This window comes from Lonchura striata, chromosome 35 (assembly GCF_050655825.1).
Source record: "Lonchura striata isolate lonStrDom1 chromosome 35, ASM5065582v1, whole genome shotgun sequence".
Lineage (NCBI taxonomy): Eukaryota > Metazoa > Chordata > Aves > Passeriformes > Estrildidae > Lonchura > Lonchura striata.
The window spans coordinates 556,008-577,156 of NC_140737.1; the positions used below are offsets into that span (position 1 = coordinate 556,008).

Below are 21,149 nucleotides of genomic sequence, written 5' to 3' on the forward strand. Positions count from 1 at the left end.
TGGGGGGTGCTCACCTGGACTGTCCCAAATTTTTAGGGTTTTTTGGGACACCTGGAATGTCCCAAATTTTGGGGGGGTGTCCCCAAAACCTCCCCCCCCCCCCCCCTCCACGCAGGGAATGCCGGGAACTGAGTCACAGCCCCTCCCCCGCCCCGGGAGCCTTTAAGAGCCCTCCCAGTGCTCCCAGTTTGCTCCCAGTTTGATCCCAGTGTGGAGAGGAGGGACCAGGCAGCGCTGCCAGGTACTGGGAGGGACTGGGAGCAAAATGGGGGAAACTGGGAATGAACTGGGTGGGGCTGGGGTGAACTGGGAGCAAACTGGGGGGAACTGGGAATGAACTGGGTGGGGCTGGGGTGAACTGGGAGCAAACTGGGGGGAACTGGGAATGAACTGGGTTGGGCTGGGGTGAACTGGGAGGGCCTGGGCTGAACTGGGACCAAACTGGGAATGAACTGGGATGAATTTGGAACGAACTGGGAATGAACTGGGAGGCACTGAGATGAACTGGGAATTAATTGGGCTGAACTGGGAGGCACTGGGCTGAACTGGGACCGAACTGGGAGGGCCTGGGCTGAACTTGGCTGAACTGGGAATGAACTGGGAATGAACTGGGAGGCACTGGGCTGAACTGGGAATGAACTGGGATGAATTTGGAATGGACTGGGAGGCACTGGGAATGAACTGGGCTGAACTGGGAATGAACTGGGCTGAACTGGGCTGAACCGGCGCTCCCCTCTGTCCCCTCCCCCCCCAGCCATGGCCGAGCGCCCCTCCCCCGCCCCGGGGCTCCCGCTGGCGCCGTGGCCGCCGCTGCCCGAGTGGCCGGGCCGCGACCGTCGCGACAGCGGCGACAGAGGCGGCAGAGGCGACAGAGGCGACAGAGGAGGAGGAGACAGAGGAGATGGAGGAGGAGATGGAGGAGGCGACAGTCGCGACAAAAGAGGCGACAAGGACACCGCCCCGCCCCCCGGAACGCAGGGGACAGGGGGGACAGGGGGGACGGGGTGACAGCCCGGACACCCCTGGGTGTGCCCCAGGGGTGCCCCAGGTGTGCCCAGGGGTGCCCAGGGGTGCCCCAGGTGTGCCCCAGGTGTGCCCAGGTGTGCCCAGGTGTGCCCAGGGGTGCCCCAGGTGTGCCCAGGGGTACACCCAGGTGTGCCCAGGTACCCCCAGGTGTGCCCCAGGTGTGCCCAGGTGTGCCCAGGTGTGCCCCAGGTGTGCCCAGGTGTGCCCAGGTGTGCCCCAGGTGTGCCCCAGGGGTACACCCAGGTGCCCCCAGGTGTGCCCAGGTACCCCCAGGTGTGCCCCAGGTGTGCCCAGGTGTGCCCAGGGGTACCCCAGGGGTGCCCAGGGATACACCCAGGTGCCCCCAGGTGTGCCCAGGTACCCCCAGGGGTGCCCAGGTGTGCCCCAGGAGTGCCCAGGGGTACCCCAGGTGTGCCCAGGTGTGCCCAGGGGTGCCCCAGGTGTGCCCCAGATGTGTCCCAGCGATGGCACCGTTCCCCCTGACACCCCTGAGAGCAATAAAGTCCCCAAGGAGCGTCACCAATTGTCTCCAGGTGCCCCCAGGTACCCCTAAAGTGTCCCCAGGTGTGCCCAAAGTCTGCCCAGGTGCTCCCAGGTGTTTCCCAGGTGTGCCCAGGTACCCCTAAGGTGTCTCCAAGGTGTGCCAAGGTGTCCCCAAAGTGTCCCCAAGGTGTGCCCAGGTGCCCCCAGGTGTGCCCAGGTACTCCTAAAGTGTCCCCAAAGTGCCCCCAGGTGTCCCCAGGTGCCCCCAGGTGTGCCCAGGTACCCCCAAAGTGCCCCCAGGTGAGCCCAGGTGTGCCCCAGGTGTCCCCAGGTGCCCCCAGAGGTGCCACCCCCCCTCCCTCGTGGCTCCTGGGGCTGATTTTGGGGTTTGCCCATTTTTCTGGGAGAATTTCTGAAGATTTTTGGGCGGATTTTGGACTTTTTGGGACGAATTGCGTCCACTCTTTCAGACGAACTGCAGCTGACTTTTCGGGTGGAATTCGGTGATTTTGGGACAAATTTCGTGCAAATTTGGGAAGAATTTTCTCGCTATTTTCCGACCATTTTGGACCGATTTTTGGGCAGTTTTTTTTCACCATTTTTTCACCATTTCCTGGCCACTTTTGGACCAATTTTCTGCCCATTTCTTCCACCATTTTTTTTACCATTTTCTGACCGTTTATTCCACCACTTTCCCCACAGTTTTTGGGCCACTTTGGCCATTTCCTCGCCATGTATTTCACCACATCCTGACCTTTTTTTTTTTTTTTTCACCATTTTTCTTCCTTTTTTCACCACTTTTGACCATTTTGGACCTTTTACCGCCGATCTTACCACCACTCCTTTTCACCATCTTTCCACCGTTTCCCGACCGTTTTCGCACCGATTTTTAACCCTTTTTTTGCCCATTTTTCCCCCCATTTTCTCCCCCGTTTTCCCGCCCTTCCCCGTCCCCATGGCAACGGCGCCGCGCGCCGGTGACGTCACGCGGTCCGCCCGCATCCCACAATGCCCCGCGGCGGGAAGGGGGAAGGAGGGCGGGGAGGGGTCCTCCAGTATCCCACAATGCCCCGCGGCCCCGCGGGCAAGGGGGGTCCGCCTGCATCCCACAATGCCCCGCGCCGCCGCCGCCGCCGCTCGCTGCCCCGGGCCCGCGGCTCAGCCGGTACCGGGGGGGGATGGGCACGGCCCCGGGGGAGGGGGAGGTGGGGGAGGGGAGAGGGAGGCGGTGGGGGGGGAGGGGTTGTGTGTGTGTGGGGGGGGGGGGGGGTTTGGTTCAAAGGGGGGGGCGCGGTGACGTCACGGCGCGGCCTTGGCGCGCGCTCCCCCCCCCCGCCCCTCCCCCACCCGCTCCTCACTCCCCTCCCCCCCCTCCGTCCGTCCGCAGGTGCAGCCACGTGACTCCCGGAGCCTGCCCCACCCCCCCCCCAGTGCTCCCAGTAACTCCCAGTAACTCCCAGTAACCCCCACTGACCCCCCCCAGTGCTCCCAGTAACTCCCAGTGACCCCCACTGACCCCCCCCAGTGCTCCCAGTAACTCCCAGTGACCTTCCCAGTGCTCCCAGTAACTCCCAGTGACCCCCACTGACCCCCCCCCCAGTGCTCCCAGTAACTCCCAGTGACCTTCCCAGTGCTCCCAGTAACCCCCAGTGACCCCCACTGACCCCCCCCAGTGCTCCCAGTAACTCCCAGTGACCCCCACTGACCCCCCCCAGTGCTCCCAGTCCCTCCCAGTGTGTCCCAGTCCCTCCCAGTTACTCCCAGTCCCTTGGCAGTTCCCTCCCAGTCCATCCCAGTCGCTCCCAGTCCCCATAATTCCTCTCCCAGTTCCCTTCCAGTCTCTATAACTCCACTCCCAGTGCCCCCCAGTCCCTCCCAGTCCCTCCCAGTCTCTCCCAGTCGCTCCCAGTGCCCATAACTCCCCTTCCAGTCGCTCCCAGTCCCTCCCAGTCCCTCCCAGTTGCTCCCAGTGCCCATAATTCCTCTCCCAGTCCCTCCCAGTCCCTCCCAGTCCCTCCCAGTCCCCATAACTTGGCTCCCAGTCACTCCCAGTTCACTCTCAGTCTCTCCCAGTACCTCCCAGTGCCCATAACTCCCCTTCCAGTCGCTCCCAGTCCCTCCCAGTCCCTCCCAGTCCGTCCCAGTCCCCATAACTTGGCTCCCAGTCACTCCCAGTTCACTCTCAGTCTCTCCCAGTACCTCCCAGTGCCCATAACTCCCCTCCCAGTCCCCCCCAGTCCACTCCCAGTCCACTCCCAGTCCCGCCAGCCCCCCAGCCCCGCCGGCGCCATGTCGTCGTGCGCCGAGGTGCTCCGTTTCCAGCTGCCGGGCCACGAGGCGGCGGCGCTGCGCTCGATGACGCGGCTGCGGGCGGAGGAGCGCTTCTGCGACGTCACCATCGTGGCGCGCAGCCTGCGCTTCCGCGGCCACCGCGTCATCCTGGCCGCCTGCTCGCCCTTCCTGCGCGACCAGTTCCTGCTGAACCCGGCGGCCGAGCTGCGCGTCTCGCTGGCCCACAGCGCCCGCGTGCTGGCCGACCTGCTGCTCTCGTGCTACACGGGCGCGCTGGAGTTCGCCGGCCGCGACCTCGTCAACTACCTGACGGCCGCCAGCTACCTGCAGATGGAGCACGTGGTGGAGCGCTGCCGCGGCGCGCTGGCGCGCTTCATCCAGCCCGCGCCCGCCGCGCCCGCGCCGCCGCCCAAGCCCGAGGAGGACGAGGACGAGGAGGACGAGGAGGACGCGGCGGGCGACGTCTGCATCGTCAAGGTGGAGCCGGCCACGCGGCGCCGCGGGCGCAGGTGGCCGGCGGTGACGGGCGGCGAGGCGGCGCAGAGCGGCGCGGCGGCGGCGGCGGACGGCGGCGCGGCGCGGCTCGGCGTGGTCAAGGCGTGTTACAGCCTGGCCGAGGACGCCGAGGGGGAAGGTTTGGTCATCTTCCCCGGCGGCGGCGGCGGCGCGGGCGGCGCGGGCGGCGCCGAGGAACCGCCGGGCGGGCACGCCGGCGCCTCGGCGAGCGCCGCGGCCTCCGCGGCGGCACCGGCGGCGCCGGCGGCGCCGGCGGCGGCGTCGCGGTGCGGGAAGTGCGGGGAGAGCTTCCAGGGCGTGGAGAAGCTGGTGTTCCACATGCGGGCGCAGCACTTCGTCTTCATGTGCCCGCGCTGCGGCAAGCAGTTCAACCACAGCAGCAACCTGAACCGGCACATGAACGTGCACCGCGGCGTCAAGTCGCACGGCTGCGGCGTCTGCGGCAAGAGCTTCACGCAGAAATCCACCCTGCACGACCACCTGAACCTGCACAGCGGCGCCCGGCCCTACCGCTGCTCCTACTGCGACGTGCGCTTCGCCCACAAGCCGGCCATCCGCCGGCACCTCAAGGAGCAGCACGGCAAAACCACGGCGCAGAACGTTCTGGAAGCCGGCGGCGCCGAGGGAGGGGTGCTGCTGCGGTGACGCGGGGCGGGGGAGGGCCCGGCGGGGTGGGGGGCGGGGGGCGGGGGGGGTTTGGGGGGTGCTGGGTCCTCTCCCGGGTGAGGAAGGGGGGAGGGGTGGGGGGGAGGGGCGGTGAGGGGTGGGGGATGTGCAGGGAGTGACCGCTGCGGTGGTGGGAGTGACCACGGAGTGACCATTGAAGTGGTGGGGAGTGACCCCCCCAAAGTGGAGCAGAGTGACCCCAAAGTGGAGCAGAGTGACCCCAAAGTGGTGAAAAGTGACCCCAAAGTGGAGCAGAGTGACCCCAGAGTGGTGCAGAGTGACCCCAGAGTGGTGGGGAGTGACCACTGGACACTGGATCCCTGCTGGACACTGAGGGAGTGACCGCTGGGGTGGTGGGAGTGACCATGGAATGACCACTGAAGTGGTGGGGAGTGACCCCAAAGTGGTGCAGAGTGACCCCAGAGTGGTGCAGAGTGACCCCAAAGTGGTGAAAAGTGACCCCAAAGTGGAGCAGAGTGACCCCAAAGTGGAGCAGAGTGACCCCAAAGTGGAGCAGAGTGACCACTGCACACTGGATCCCTGCTGGACACTTAGGGAGTGACCGCTGGGGTGGTGGGAAGGAGGTGGGAGTGACCACGGAGTGACCACTGAAGTGGTGCAAAGTGACCCCCCCAAAAGTGGTGAAAAGTGACCCCAAAGTGGAGCAGAGTGACCCCAGAGTGGTGCAGAGTGACCCCAGAGTGGTGCAGAGTGACCACGAAAATGGTGTGGAGCGACCACTGGACACTGGATCCCTGCTGGACGCTGAGGGAGTGACCGCTGGGGTGGTGGGAAGGAGGTGGGAGTGACCACAGAGTGACCACCAAAGTTTTGTGGAGTGACCCCCCCCAAAGTGGCACAAAGTGACCTCAAAATGGTGAGGAGTGACCCCAAAGTGGCAGGGAGTGACCCCCAAGTGGTGTGGAGTGACCACTGGACATTGATTCCCTGCTGGACACTGAGTGACTGCTGGGGTGGTGGCAAGGAGGACAAAGTGGTCGGGAATGACCCCAAAGTGACCCCAAAGTGGTGTGGAGTGACCACTGGACACCTGGACCCTGCTGGACACTGAGGTGGTGACCACCAGACATTGGATCCCCGCTGGACATTGAAGTGGTGACCACAGGGGTGGTGGCAAGGAGGCCAAAGTGACCAAGGAGTGACCACCAAAGTGGTCAGCAGCGATCTCCAAGTGACTCCCAAGTGGTGTGGAGTGACCACCGGACAACTGGACCCTGCTGGACATTGAGAGTGACCGCCGGGGTGACGGTGGCGACCTCAGAGTGACCCCCAAAGTGACCCCCAAAGTGACCCCTGGACATGTGGACACCGTGATCCCGAGTGGGTGACCCCCGGGGTGATGGCAACGAGCCCAGAGTGACCAGAGTGACCACGGAGTGACCAGAGAGTGATCACAGAGTGACCAGAGTGACCACGGAGTGACCAGAGAGTGATCACAGAGTGACCAGAGTGACCACGGAGTGACCAGAGTGACCACGGAGTGACCAGAGAGTGACCACGGAGTGACCAGAGTGACCACGGAGTGACCAGAGAGTGACCAGAGAGTGATCACAGAATGACCAGAGTGACCAGAGTGACCACGGAGTGACCAGAGATTGATCACAGAGTGACCAGAGTGACCACGGAGTGACCACAGTGACCAGAGAGTGACCAGAGAGTTACCCCAAAGTGACCATGGAGTGACCCCAAAGTGACCGAGTGACCCCTGGACACCCAAATCCTTCCTGGAACAAAGTGGGGAGACCCAAAATGGGGAGGAACGACCCCAAAATGAGGGGAAATGACCCCAAAATGGGGAGGAACGACCCCAAAATGAGGGGAAATGACCCCAAAATGGGGGGAAAGGACCCAAAATGGGGGAACAACCCCAAAATGAGGAGGAACGACCCCAAAATTACAGAAAATTACTCCAAAATGAGGAGGAATGACCCCAAAATGGGGGGAAATGACCCCAAAATGGGGGGAAAGGACCCAAAATGGGGGAACAACCCCAAAATGAGGAGGAACTACCCCAAAATGAGGGGAAATGACCCCAAAATGAGGGGAAATGACCCCAATATTACGGAAAACGACCCAAAATGAGGGGGAATGACCCAAAAATGTCGAGGAACGACCCCTGGGTGACGAATTTTGGGGTTCCTGGGCCACCCCAGTGCCAAATTTTGGGGTCCCCGTTGAAAAATCCAGCTGGAAAAACCAGAAAAAAAACCCCAAACCCGGCAAAATTTGGGGATTTTGGGGCAATTTTGGGCAAAATGAGCCTGAAAAAATTCTTATTTTTTGGGTGGTCTCTCTAAATTTGGTCCCTCCGGGTAAATCTGGGGTCCCAAGTTCTTGGGGGATAATTTGGGGGATTTTTTGGGGGGGTTCCCCCCTGATTTTTGGGGCCCCTCCTGATTTTTTTAGGGGTTCCCTCCTAAGTTTTGGGAACTCCCCTGATTTTTTTGGGGATTCCCCCCAGATTTTTTGGGGGGGTTTTGTAGATTTTAGGAGTTGGGGACCCCCTTAGGTTGTAGTGAGGGGTGGGGGAGGGGAAGTTTTTGGGGGTGGGGGAGGGATTTGGGCTGGGGGAGGTGACCCCAAAAATTTGGGTTTTTTTGGCGGGGGTTTAGGGGGTAGAAAGGAGAATTTGGGGTCCCTTTTTGGGGATTTTGGGGGGGTGTGAGACCCTTTTTGGGGTGGGGGAGGGGCGTGGGACCCCTCCCCCAACCCCGGAGTTTTTTTTGGAGTTTTTTTTGTAATAAACGGATTTTGAAAAAAATTCAAAATGGGTTTTTAGTTGATTTTTTTGGGATTTATTAATTTATTTTTGGGGACTTAGTCATTTTTGGGAGGGTTTATTAACTGAAGTTTGGGGGTTTAGTAATTTATTTGGGATTTTTCTGGGAGAGTTACTAATTTTTTGGGGATTTTCCTTTTTGATATCTTTTTTGGGATTCATTTTGGGGAGATTTATAAATTTAATTTTGGGGCTTGATTAATTTATTTGGGATTTACTACATTTGGAGATTTATTCTTGTTTTGGCATTTATTCATTTCTAGTAATTAATTTTTTTGGGGCTTTATTACTTTTTAGCGATTCATAAATTTTTGACATTTCCTCTTTTTATTTTGCATCTACTTATTTTTGGAGAATTTATTCATTTTGGGGGGATTCGTTAATTTAACTTTGGGAATTTATTCATTTTCTTGGGATTCATTTTTGAGGATTTATTTATACACTTTTTGAGATTCTTTTTTTTTGGGATTCATTTTTGAGGATTTATTTATACACTTTTTGAGATTCTTTCTTTGGGGAGGTTTATTCATTTTTTGTGATTTATACATTTTTGGGGGGGGGGTTCATCATTTTTTTAGAATAAACCAATTTTTAGGCATTTCCTAATTTTTATTGATTTATTAAATCTTGGGATTCGTTTGGACGCTTCCTTCATTTTTAAGCATTTTTTAATTTTTTGAAATTCATTCATTTTTGTCGTTTTCTCGGGATTTATTCATTTTCGGAGCTATTTTTGAGCGTTTTTCGGGACAATTTTGGGGGGTCCCGAACCACCGGGACCCCCCCAAAATTCCACATGGGCGTGGCCTAAACCCGAAGGGGCGTGGCTTAACACAATGGGCGTGGCCAATCAGCACAAAGCCCGCGCGGTGGGCGTGGCTTTCCAGTGAGGGGCGTGGCTTGGCTCGATGGGCGTGGCCAATCCGGCAGCACAAAGCCCGCGCGGTGGGCGTGGCTTTGCCCATAAAAGGCGAGGTCACGCCCCCCTACGCGCTGCGTGCTGACGTCACCGCGCGCGGCGATGGAGGCGGCGGGAGGCGCCGAGGTCTGAGGGGAGGCCGAGCCGGGGCCGCTCTTTGGGGCGTTTTCGGGCGGTTTTGAGGTTTTTTTGGGGGGTTTTGAGAGGTTTTAGGCATTCGGGCGGTGGCTGTGAGCGGGGGGAGGGGCTGGGTCCGCCGCGGGGGAGGGGCGCGCCCCTCACGGCGCTCTCTGCCCCTCCCCCTCCCCCTCAGGACCCTCCCGGCGGGACCCTCGTGGTGGAGGCGGCGGGAGAGGCCGGTGAGTGACCCCCCCCCCCAAATTCTTATTCGCACTTTGGTCTCCACTGAGACCCCCCTGAGATCCCCCTCAGATCTGCCTCAGGATCCCCAAAATTCCAATCAGGATCCCCAAAATCTCCTCAGGACTCCCCAAAATCCCCTCAGGATCCCCAAAATTCCCTCAGGATCCCCAAAATCCCCTCAGGATCTGCCAAAATCCCCTCAGGATCCCCAAAATCTCCTCAGGACTCCCCAAAATCCCCTCAGGATCCCCAAAATTCCAATCAGGATCCCCAAAATCCCCTCAGGATCCCCAAAATCCCCTCAGGATCCCCCAAAATCCCCTCAGGATCCCCAAAATCCCCTCAGGATCCCCAAAATCCCCTCAGGATCCCCGAAAATCCCCTCAGGATCCCCAAAATCCCCTCAGGATCCCCCAAAATTCCCCTCAGGATCCCCCAAAATCCCCTCAGGATCCCCAAATTCTCCTCAGGATCCCCAAAATCCCCTCAGGATCCCCCGAAATCCCCTCAGGATCCCCAAAATTCCAATCAGGATCCCCAAAATCCCCTCAGGATCCCCAAAATCCCCTCATGATCCCCCGAAATTCCCCTCAGGATCCCCAAATTCTCCTCAGGATCCCCAAAATCCCCTCAGGATCCCCCGAAATCCCCTCAGGGTCCCCAAAATTCCCTCAGGATCCCCAAAATCCCCTCAGGATCCCCCAAAATCCCCTCAGGATCCCCCGAAATTCCCCTCAGGATCCCCCGAAATTCCCCTCAGGATCCCCAAATTCTCCTCAGGATCCCCAAAATCCCCTCAGGATCCCCCGAAATCCCCTCAGGGTCCCCAAAATCCCCTCAGGATCCCCAAAATCCCCTCAGGATCCCCCAAAATCCCCTCAGGATCCCCAAAATCCCCTCAGGATCCCCCGAAATTCCCCTCAGGATCCCCAAATTCTCCTCAGGATCCCCAAAATCCCCTCAGGATCCCCCGAAATCCCCTCAGGGTCCCCCAAAATCCCCTCAGGATCCCCAAAATCCCCTCAGGATCCCCAAAATCTCCTCAGGATCCCCAAAATCCCCTCAGGATCCCCGAAATCCCTTCAGGATCCCCAAAATCCCCTCAGGATCCCCAAAATCTCCTCAGGACTCCCCAAAATCCCCTCAGGATCCCCGAAAATCCCCTCAGGATCCCCCAAAGTCCCCTCAGGATCCCCAAAATCCCCTCAGGATCCCCAAAATCCCCTCAGGATCCCCCGAAATCCCCTCAGGATCCCCAAAATTCCAATCAGGATCCCCAAAATACCCTCAGGATCCCCAAAATCCCCTCAGGATCCCCAAAATCCCCTCAAGACCCGCCGAAATCCCCTCAGGATCCCCCAAAATCCCCTCAGGATCCCCAAAGTCCCCTCAGGATCCCCAAAATCCCCTCAGGACCCCCCAAAATCCCCTCAGGATCCCCGAAAATCCCCTCAGGATCCCCAAAATCCCCTCATGATCCCCCGAAATTCCCCTCAGGATCCCCAAAATCCCCTCAGGACCCCCCAAAATCCCCTCAAGACCCCCCGAAATCCCCTCAGGACCCCCCGAAATTCCGCCCAGACCCCCCCAAAATGCCCCAAACCCCCCCTGACCCCCCTTTTCTCCCCCCCCAGGGCTCCCCCCGGGCAGCCCCTCCCCCTGTGACCCTCCCCCCCCCGGCGGGACCCCCCCCACAGCCGGGGGGGCCCCCCCGGACGAGGAGGGGCCGGGGGGGGGCGGCCCCAGTGATGGGGAGGGGGCGCAGGGGACCCCCCCCGGGGGCGGCAGCGGCTCCAAGGGGCTGCCAGGTGAGGAGGGGGCGTCTGGGGGGGATTTTGGGGGGGCTGGGGGGTCTGGGATGGGTTTTGGGGGGTCTGGGGCAGTTTTGGGGGGTCTGGGGCAGTTTTGGGGGGGTCTGGGGCAGTTTGGGGGGGTCTGGGATGGGTTTTGGGCAAGTCTGGGGCAGTTTTGGGGGGTCTGGGATGGGTTTTGGGGGGTCTGGGATGGGTTTTGGGGGGGTCTGGGGCAGTTTTGGGGGGGTCTGGGGCAGTTTGGGGGGGTCTGGGATGGGTTTTGGGGGGGTCTGGGATGGGTTTTGGGGGGGTCTGGGGCAGTTTTGGGGGGGTCTGGGGCAGTTTGGGGGGTCTGGGATGGGTTTTGGGGGGGTCTGGGATGCGTTTTGGGCAAGTCTGGGGCAGTTTTGGGGGGTCTGGGATGGGTTTTGGGGGGGTCTGGGGCAGTTTTGGGGGGGTCTGGGGCAGTTTTGGGGGGTCTGGGGCAGTTTTGGGGGGTCTGGGGCAGTTTTGGGGGGTCTGGGGCAGTTTTGGGGGGTCTGGGGTGGGTTTTGGGGGGGTCTGGGATGGGTTTTGGGCGAGTCTGGGGCAGTTTTGGGGGGTCTGGGGCAGTTTTGGGGGGTCTGGGATGGGTTTTGGGGGGTCTGGGGCAGTTTTGGGGGGGTCTGGGATGGGTTTTGGGGGGTCTGGGGTGGGTTTTGGGGAGTCTGGGGATTTTGGGGGGTTTGGGGGTGCTTTGAGGAGGTTCTGGGGGGGTCTGGGAGGATCTTGGGGGGCTTTGGGGGGAACTAGGGGGGTTTTTGGGGAGGGTCTGGAGGGTTTGAGGGTGTCTGGGATGGTTTTTTGGGGGATCTGGGGCAATTTTGGGGTGGGTCTGGGGATTCTTTGGGGGGTTTGGGGGTGCTTTGGGGGTCTGGGATGGATTTGGGGGCATCTGGGTGGATTTTGGGGGGTTTGGTGACATTTTGGGGGGGGTCTTCATGGCTTCTGGGGTGTTTGGAGGAGATTTTGGGGGGATCTGTTAAATTTTGTGGTGGGGGGAAATCAAATTTGGTTTTTAATTCAACCTGGGGCTGTCTCTGAGCTATTTTGTGGGGGGGTCTCCCCTTTTTCTTGCCCCCAGGCCACGCCACCAAGACCCTGCCGGGCTCCCCGATTTTGGGGGGCGATTTTGGGGGTTCTCCCCCCACCCCCCTGCCCCCCCCCAGCCGTGCCAAAATGTCCCTGACGGGGGCGGGGGGCGGCAAAACCCCCCCGGGCCAAAGCCTGGCCCTGCGCCTGCTCAGCCTGCCGGGCTCGGGGGGTCCCGGGGGTCGCCCCCCACCCCCGGAGCCCCCCCAGAACCCCCCGGAGCCCCCCCAGAACCCCCCCGAGCCCCCCAAAATTCACCGAGCTCGCAAAACCATGGCCAAGCCCAGCAACGGACAGGTACGGGCTGGCTCTGGGGGGGTTCTGGGCAGGGGGTGTCAGGGGTTTGGGGGGGTCTGGGGGGTCTGGGGGTTTTGGGGGACCCCCGCTGAGGGTTTGGGGGGGTTTTTTGCCCCCCTGCAGGTGCCCGAGAAGCCGAGGATGTCGGAGATGCTGCACTTCAGGGTGTCCGAGGAGCTCTGCGGGATGGGGCAGCACCACGGTCTGGGGGGGTTTGGGGGAATTTGGGGGGGTCCTGGAGGGGATTTGGGGGGTCTTGAGGAGGTTTGGGGAGTCCTTGCGGGGTTTGAGGGGTGTTGGGGAGGTTCTAGAGGGGTTTGGGGGGTCCTGGGGAGTCCTGGAGGGGTTTGGGAGTGTCCTGGAGGGGATTTGGGGGGTCTTGAGGAGGTTTGGGGAGTCCTTGCGGGGTTTGAGGGGTGTTGGGGAGGTTCTAGAGGGGTTTGGGGAGGTCCTGGGTGGGTTTGGGGGGTTCCTGGGGAGTCCTGGAGGGGTTTGGGGGTGTCCTGGAGGGGTTTCAGGGGGTCTTGGGGAGGTTTGGGGGGTGTTGGGGGATCCTGGGGGGTTTGGGGTGGTTCTGGAAGGGTCTGGGGGTTCAGATTTGGATCTGGGGGTTCAGATTTGAGTCTGGGGTCTCCCTGACCCCCTCTCTTTGCCCCCCCAGACACCCCCAAACGCCCCAAGCTGGATTTTGGCTCCGAGGGGCTCCACAAGCGGCTGCAGCAGCGCCCCAGCCCCCGCGCCAGCACCGAGGTACCCAAAATCCCCCCAAAATCCCCCAAAATCCCCCCAAAATCACCCCCAGGGACCCTGCAGCGCCCCAGCCCCCGCGCCAGCACCGAGGTACCCAAAATCCCCCCAAAATCCCCCAAAAACCCCCCAAAATCCCCCCAAAATCACCCCCAGGGACCCTGCAGCGCCCCAGCCCCCGTGCCAGCACCGAGGTACCCAAAATCCCCCCAAAATCCCCCAAAAACCCCCCAAAATCCCCCCAAAATCACCCCCAGGGACCCTGCAGCGCCCCAGCCCCCGTGCCAGCACCGAGGTACCCAAAATCCCCCCAAAATCCCCCAAAAACCCCCCAAAACCACCCCCAGGGACCCTGCAGCGCCCCAGCCCCTGCGCCAGCACCGAGGTACCCAAAACCCCCCAAAATCCCCCCAAAACCACCCCAAAAACCATCCAGGACCCCCGCAAGTCTCTCCAGAGCCCCCCAAATGCCCCCTTAACCCTTCCAGGATCCCCCTAATCTCCCCCAAACTCCCCGCAGGACCCCCCAGAATCCTCCCAAAATCCTCCCAAATCCCCCCGTGCCCCCCAGATCACAGTGACGGAGGAAATGGCTGCCCCCAAACACCCCCAAATCCCCCCAGACATCCCCAGATCCCCCCAAATCCCCCCAAAATCCCCTCTAAGTCCCCCCAAGCATGCCCAGGACCCCCCAAAATCCCCCCAAATCCCCCCCAAATCCCCCCGTGCCCCCCAGATCATGGTGACGGAGGAAATGGCCGCCCCCAAACCCCCCAGATCCCCCCCAGGACCCCTCCAAACGCCCCCAAATCCCCCCAAATCCCCCCCAAATCCCTCCCAAAATCCCCCCCAAATCCCCCCAAATCCCCCCCAGATCCCCCCAAATCCCCCAAACCCCCCGAGATCCCCCCCAAGACCTCTCCAAACACCCCCAAATCCCCCCCAAAATCTCCCCAAATCCCCCCCAAATCCCCCCAAATCCCCCCCAGATCCCCCCAAATCCCCCAAACCCCCCCAGATCCCCCCCAGGACCTCTCCAAACACCCCCAAATCCCCCCAGATCCCCCCTAGATTCCCCCAAATCCCCCCAAATTCCCCCCAAATTCCCCCCAAATTCCCCCCAAATCCCCCCAAATCCCCCCCAAGTCCCCCCCAAATCCCCCGAGATCCCCCCAAATCCCCCCCAAATCTCCCCATATCCCCCCAAATCCCCCCAAATCCCCCCAAATCCCCCCGTGCCCCCCAGATCCCCCCCAGGACCTCTCCAAACACCCCCAAATCCCCCCCAAGTCCCCCCCAAATCCCCCGAGATCCCCCCAAATCCCCCACAAATCCCCCCTAGATCCCCCCAAATCCCCCCCAAATCCCCCCAAATCCCCCCAAATCCCCCGAGATCCCCCAAAATCTCCCCAAATCCCCCCAAATCCCCCCAAATCCCCCCAAATCTCCCCGTGCCCCCCAGATCACGGTGACGGAGGAAATGGCCGCGCCCCCCCGGGACTGGGACTCGGAGGGGGGAGGGGGCTTCTCCCTCTTCTACGACGGCTTCAGCGTGGACGGGCACGGGGACTCGGACAGCAAGGTACTGGGAGGGACTGGTTTGTACTGGGAGGGACTGGGAGAGGGGCTGGGGGGACTGGGAATGGAAATCTGGGGGACTGGGATGGACTGGGAGGGACTGGGAGGGACTGGGATGGACTGGGGGGGACTGGGATGGACTGGGAGGAACTGGGAATGGAAATCTGGGGGACTGGGATGGACTGGGAGGAACTGGGAATGGAAATCTGGGGGACTGGGATGGACTGGGAGGGACTGGGATGGACTGGGGGGAACTGGGAATGGAAATCTGGGGGACTGGGATGGACTGGGGGGAACTGGGATAGACTGGGAGGGACTGGGAATGGAAATCTGGGGGACTGGGATGGACTGGGAGGGACTGGGATGGACTGGGGGGAACTGGGATAGGCTGTGAGGGACTGGGAATGGAAATTTGGGGGACTGGGATGGACTGGGGGGAACTGGGAATGAAAATTTGGGGGACTGGGATGGACTTGGGGGACTGGGATGGACTGGGAGGAACTGGGAATGGAAATCTGGGGGACTTGGAGGGACTGGGAGGAACCGGGATAGACTGGGAGGGACTGGGAATGGAAATCTGGGGGACTGGGATGGACTGGGAGGGACTGGGATGGACTGGGGGGAACTGGGATGGACTGGGGGGAACTGGGATGGACTGGGGGGAACTGGGATGGACTGGGGGGGACTGGGATGGACTGGGGGGAACTGGGATGGACTGGGGGGAACTGGGATAGGCTGGGAGGGACTGGGAATGGAAATTTGGGGGACTGGGATGGACTGGGGGGGACTGGGAGGGAACTGGGGGACACTGGGATGAACTGGGGGGTGCTGGGGGGCTCGAGACCCCCCGACTCAGCCCATCCCCTGCTCAGTCTGAGGGGGACGGGCCGGGCGAGGCCCTGAGCGAGGAGGAGGAGGAGGAGGAGGAAGAAGAGGAGGAGGAAGAGGACGAGGAGGAAGAGGAGGAGGAGGAGGAGGAGGAGGAGGAGGAAGAGGACGAAGAGTCCGGGAACGCCTCGGATCGGGTGAGGGGATTTGGGGGGAAATTTGGGGGTTTTGGGGAGGATTCGGGGCAGATTTGGGGGTTGTGGGGCAGGTTTGGTGGTTTGGGGGGTTTTTTTTTGGGCAGTCTCAGAGGTTTTGGGGCGATTTTGGGGGATTTTGGTGCAGTCTCAGGGGTTTTTGGGGCCCTTTTGGGATATTTGTGATTTTGGGACTATTTTTGGGTCAGTCTCAGTGTTTTTGGGGCCCTTTTGGGATATTTGTGATTTTGGGACTATTTTTGGGTCAGTCTCTGGGTTTTTGGGGCTATTTTTGCGTCAGTCTCTGTTTTTTTGGGGCCGTTTGGGGCTGTTTTGGGCTCTATCTCTGGGTTTTTTGGGGACGTTTGGGGCTGTTTTTGGCTCAGTCTCCGGGTTTTTGGGCTGTTTTGGGATACTTGTGATTTTGGGCCTATTTTTGGGTCAGTCTCAGTGTTTTTGGGACGTTTGGGGTGGTTTTTGGCTCAGTCTCCGGGTTTTTGGGGCTCTTTTGGGATATTTGTGATTTTGGGGCTGTTTCTGGGTCAGTCTCAGTGTTTTTGGGGCTGTTTTTGGCTCAGTCTCCGCGTTTTTGGGGCCGTTTGGGGTGGTGTTTGGGTCAGTCTCTGGGTTTTTGGGCTGTTTTGGGATACTTGTGATTTTGGGCCTATTTTTGGGTCAGTCTCAGTGTTTTTGGGGCTGTTTGGGGCTGTTTTTGGCTCAGTCTCCGGGTTTTTTGGGCCGTTTTGGGGTATCTGTGATTTTGGGGCTGTTTCTGGCCCCGTCTCTGGGTTTTTGGGGCTGTTTGGGGCTGTTTTTGGCTCAGTCTCTGGGTTTTTGGGCCGTTTTGGGATATTTGTGATTTTGGGGCTGTTTCTGGCCCCGTCTCTGCATTTTTGGGGCCGTTTTGGGATATTTGTGATTTTGGGGCTGTTTCTGGCCCCGTCTCTGCATTTTTGGGGCTGTTTGGGGCTGTTTTTGGCTCAGTCTCCGGGTTTTTGGGGCCGTTTTGGGGTATTTGTGATTTTGGGGCTGTTTCTGGCCCCGTCTCCGCGTTTTCGGGGCTGTTTTGGGCCGTTTGGGTGATTTTGGGGCCCCAGAGCGCGTGCAGCGCGCGGCGCCGCGGGCGGCGGCGCTGGAAGGAGAGCCCCTGGCTGAAACCCGCCCGCAAGAGGAAGAGGAAGGACCCCCGGGGGGGCAAGGACCGAGGTGGGACCCCAAAACCTGGGGGGGACCCCCAAGATGGGAGGGGGACCCCAAAATGGGGAGGGGGACCCCAAAGTGGGGAGGGGGACCCAAAAAATGGGGAGGGGTATCCTGAATTGGGGAGGGGAATCCCAAAGTGGGCAGGGGACCCCAAAGTGGGGAGGGGGACCCCAAAATGTGGGGGGGACCCCCAAGTGGGGAGGGGGACCCAAAAAATGGGCAGAGGGATCTGAAAATGGGGAGGGGTTTCTTGAATTGGGGAGGGGAATCCCAAAGTGGGCAGGGGATCCCTAAATGGGGAGGGGGACCCCAAAATGGGGAGGGGGACCCCAAAGTGGGGAGGGGGCCCCAAAATGAGGAGGGGGACCCAAAAAATGGGCAGAGGGACCCCAGAGTGGGCAGGAGGGAGCCCAAAATGGGGAGGGGGATCCCAAAGTGGGGAGGGGGACCCCAAAATGTGGGGGGGACCCCAAAGTGGGGAGGGGACCCCGAAATGAGGAGGGGCACCCAAAAAATGGGCAGAGGGATCTGAAAATGGGGAGGGGTACCCCAGAATGGGGAAGGGGACCCCGAAATGGGGAGGGGGATCCAAATTCGGGTGGGGATTGGGACACAAATTTGGGGAGGGGGGGGGTCTCCATGGAGGGAATTCGGGGAGGAGAGTTGGGACAGGATTTTGGGGAGGGGGGGATTGGAGTGGGGATTTGGGGAGGGGTCCCTGGGAGGGGATTTTGGGGAGGGGTGCCAGGGGATTTAGGGAGGGGTCCCAGGGAGGGGATTTGGGGAGATGGTCCCAGGGAGGGGATTTGGGGAGGGGTCTCCATTGAGGGGATTTGGGGAGGGGTCCCAGGGACGGGATTTTGGGGAGGGGTTTCCATGGAGGGGATTTTGGGGAGGGGATTGGGGGAGGGATCCCAAGGACGGGATTTTGGGGAGGGGTCTCGGGGACGGGATTTGGGGTGGGGTCTCAGGGAGGGGATTTTGGGGAGGGGTCTCCGGGACGGGTTTTTGGGGAGGGGATTTGGGGAGGGGTCCCAGGGACGGGATTTGGGGAGGGGTCTCCAGGACAGGATTTTGGGGAGGGGTCTCTGGGACGGGATTTGGGGAGGGATCCCAGGGAGGGGATTTTGGGGAGGGGTCTCCGGGATGGGTTTTTGGGGAGGGGATTTGGGGAGGGGTCCCAAGGACGGGATTTTGGGGAGGGGTCTCGGGGATGGGATTTTGGGGAGGGATTTTGGGGAGGGGATTTGGGGAGGGGTCTCCGGGACGGGATTTTGGGGTCTCTGACCCCCCGTGCCCCCCAGGCGCCCCCGGCCCCCCCGTGGGCCCCCCCAGCGAATACACCGAGGTGCCGCTGGGCTGCCTGCAGCTGCCGGGGGGAGGGGCCCTGAGCCCCCAGCCCCCAGGTGAGGACACGCCCTTCCGGGACACGCCCTTCCGGGACACGCCCCTTCCCTTCCGGGACACGCCCTTCCCTTCCGGGACACGCCCCTTCCCTTCCGGGACACGCCCTTCCGGGACACGCCCCTTCCCTTCCGGGACACGCCCCTTCCGGGACACGCCCTTCCGGGACACGCCCCTTCCCTTCCGGGACACGCCCCTTCCCTTCCGGGACACGCCCCTTCCGGGACACGCCCTTCCGGGACACGCCCCTTCCGGGACACGCCCCTTCCGGGACACGCCCCTTCTGGGACACGCCCCTTCCGGGACACGCCCCTTCCCTTCCGGGACACGCCCTTCCGGGACACGCCCCTTCCGGGACACGCCCTTCCGGGACACGCCCGCTCTGGGACACGCCCCTTCCGGGACACGCCCCTTTTTGGGACACGCCCCATTTTGGGACACGCCCATTCCTTGGACATGCCCCTTTTTGGGGTCACGCCCATTTTGGGACGCGCCCCTTTTTGGGGTCACGCCCAATTTTGGGGTCACGCCCATTTTGGGACACGCCTCTTTTTGGGGTCACGCCCATTTTGGGACACGCCCCTTTTTGGGGTCACGCCCCTTTTGGGGTCACGCCCATTTTGGGACACACCCATTCTTTTGGCCACGCCCAGCCCCTGTCTCACTCTGACCACGCCCACGGCCACACCCAGCCCCTTAAACTGACCACGCCCATGGCCACGCCCATGGCCACGCCCTGATCCTGAAACTGACCACGCCCATGGCCACACCCTGACCACGCCCATGGTCACACCCTGACCACGCCCATGGCCACACTCTGATCCTGAAACTGACCACGCCCATGGCCACGCCCATGGCCACGCCCCGATCCTGAAACTGACCACTCCCATGGCCACGCCCAGCCCTGGCCACGCCCATGGCCACGCCCAGCCCTGACCACTCCCATGGCCACACCCAGCCCTGGCCACGCCCATGGCCACGCCCTGACCCCGCCCCGCCCCTGCCAGGCCCGGCGGAGGCCGAGCGCTTCGAGGAGCTGCCGCTCTGCTCCTGCCGCATGGAGGCGCCCAAGGTGGAGCGGGGCGGGGACCGCGGGCTCTGCATGGCCACCGAGAGCGTGGACGGGCAGGTGGGCACACCTGGGCACACCTGGGGGGCATTGGGAACACACCTGGGGGCACCTGGGGGGCATGGGAACATACCTGGGCACACCTGGGGGGCATGGGAACACACCTGGGGGGCATGGGAACACACCTGGGGGCACCTGGGGGGCATGGGAACACACCTGGGCACACCTGGGGGGCATGGGAACACACCTGGGGGCACCTGGGGGGCATGGGAACACACCTGGGGGCACCTGGGGGGCATGGGAACACACCTGGGGGGCATGGGAACACACCTGGGGGCACCTGGGCACACCTGGGAGCATTGGGGTACCCGGGACCGCGGGCTCTGCATGGCCACCGAGAGCGTGGACGGGCAGGTGGGCACACCTGGGCACACCTGGGGGGCATGGGAACACACCTGGGGGCACCTGGGGGGCATGGGAACACACCTGGGCACACCTGGGGGCACCTGGGCACACCTGGGGGGCATGGGAACACACCTGGGCACACCTGGGGGGCATGGGAACACACCTGGGGGCACCTGGGGGCACCTGGGCACACCTGGGGGGCATGGGAACACACCTGGGCACACCTGGGGGCACCTGGGCACACGTGGGGGGCATGGGAACACACCTGGGGGCACCTGGGCACACCTGGGCACACCTGGGGGGCATGGGAACACACCTGGGGGCACCTGGGGGCATTGGGAACACACCTGGGGGCACCTGGGCACACCTGGGGGCATTGGGAACACACCTGGGCACACCTGGGGGGCATGGGAACACACCTGGGCACACCTGGGGGGCATGGGAACACACCTGGGGGCACCTGGGGGCACCTGGGCACACCTGGGGGGCATGGGAACACACCTGGGCACACCTGGGGGCACCTGGGCACACCTGGGGGGCATGGGAACACACCTGGGCACACCTGGGGGGCATGGGAACATACCTGGGCACACCTGGGGGGCATGGGAACACACCTGGGGGGCATGGGAACACACCTGGGGGCACCTGGGGAGCATGGGAACACACCTGGGCACACCTGGGGGGCATGGGAACACACCTGGGGGGCATGGGAACACACCTGGGGGCACCTGGGGAGCATGGGAACACACCTGGGCACACCTGGGGGCACCTGGGCACACCTGGGGGCATTGGGAACACACCTGGGCACACCTGGGGGGCATGGGAACACACCTGGGCACACCTGGGCGCACCTGGGGTACACTTGGGGGGCATGGGAACACACCTGGGCACACCTGGGGGGCTGGGAACACACCTGGGCACACCTGGGGGGTTTCCCCAAACTTTCCCCAAACCTCCTGAACGTCCCAAATCCCCCCAAACCTCCCCAAAATCTCTCCAAACCTCCCCAAACCTCTCTGAAACCTCCCTGAAACCTCCCAGAAACTTCCTAAAACTTCCCAAAAAATCCCAAACCCTCCAAAATCTCCCCAAACTCCCACAAACCTCTCCAAAAATCCCCAAAAAACCACAAAACCTCCCCGAAACCTCCCTGAAACTTCCCGAAACTTCCCCAAACCCCCGAAAAAACCCAAAATCTCCCCAAAATCTCCTCAAAATATCCCCAAAACCTCAAAATCTCCCCAAATCCCCCCAAACCCACCCCAAACCTCTCCAAAAATCCCCAAAAAATCCCAGAACCTCCTCCAAACCTCCTCGAAACCTCCTGAAACCTCCCCAAAACTTCCCGAAACTTCCCCAAAACATCCCCAAACCCCCGAAAAACCCCGGAATCTCCCCAAAATCTCCCCAAAAATCCCAAAAAACCACAAAACCT

General features: G+C 61.4%; 2 protein-coding genes across 2 annotated transcripts in view; both read left to right on the top strand.

Annotated features, from left to right (window-relative positions):
* Positions 1 to 926: 926 nt before the first annotated feature.
* On the top strand, positions 927 to 7,260 carry ZBTB12 (zinc finger and BTB domain containing 12). The gene is made up of 2 exons (XM_085564942.1): positions 927 to 2,674; positions 2,897 to 7,260. Exon 2 carries the CDS (start codon positions 3,799 to 3,801, stop codon positions 4,960 to 4,962), a length of 1,164 nt encoding a protein of 387 aa, XP_085421068.1. The 5' UTR covers positions 927 to 2,674; positions 2,897 to 3,798; the 3' UTR covers positions 4,963 to 7,260.
* A 1,533-nt stretch (positions 7,261 to 8,793) lies between these two features.
* EHMT2 (euchromatic histone lysine methyltransferase 2) overlaps positions 8,794 to 21,149 on the top strand; it is a 39,211-nt gene continuing 26,855 nt past the window's right edge. The window contains exons 1-11 of the mRNA XM_085564915.1: positions 8,794 to 8,828; positions 9,016 to 9,061; positions 10,700 to 10,873; positions 11,982 to 12,286; positions 12,410 to 12,488; positions 12,948 to 13,036; positions 14,496 to 14,615; positions 15,484 to 15,636; positions 16,731 to 16,839; positions 18,141 to 18,242; positions 19,248 to 19,369. Of these exons, the coding sequence (XP_085421041.1) occupies positions 8,805 to 8,828; positions 9,016 to 9,061; positions 10,700 to 10,873; positions 11,982 to 12,286; positions 12,410 to 12,488; positions 12,948 to 13,036; positions 14,496 to 14,615; positions 15,484 to 15,636; positions 16,731 to 16,839; positions 18,141 to 18,242; positions 19,248 to 19,369 (1,323 nt within the window). The 5' untranslated portion in view covers positions 8,794 to 8,804. The remainder of the gene's footprint in view (positions 8,829 to 9,015; positions 9,062 to 10,699; positions 10,874 to 11,981; positions 12,287 to 12,409; positions 12,489 to 12,947; positions 13,037 to 14,495; positions 14,616 to 15,483; positions 15,637 to 16,730; positions 16,840 to 18,140; positions 18,243 to 19,247; positions 19,370 to 21,149) is intronic.

Bases quoted from the DNA above. Each gene is read 5' to 3' on its own strand.
- ZBTB12 (XM_085564942.1), top strand. From the start codon at position 3,799: ATGTCGTCGTGCGCCGAGGTGCTCCGTTTCCAGCTGCCGGGCCACGAG.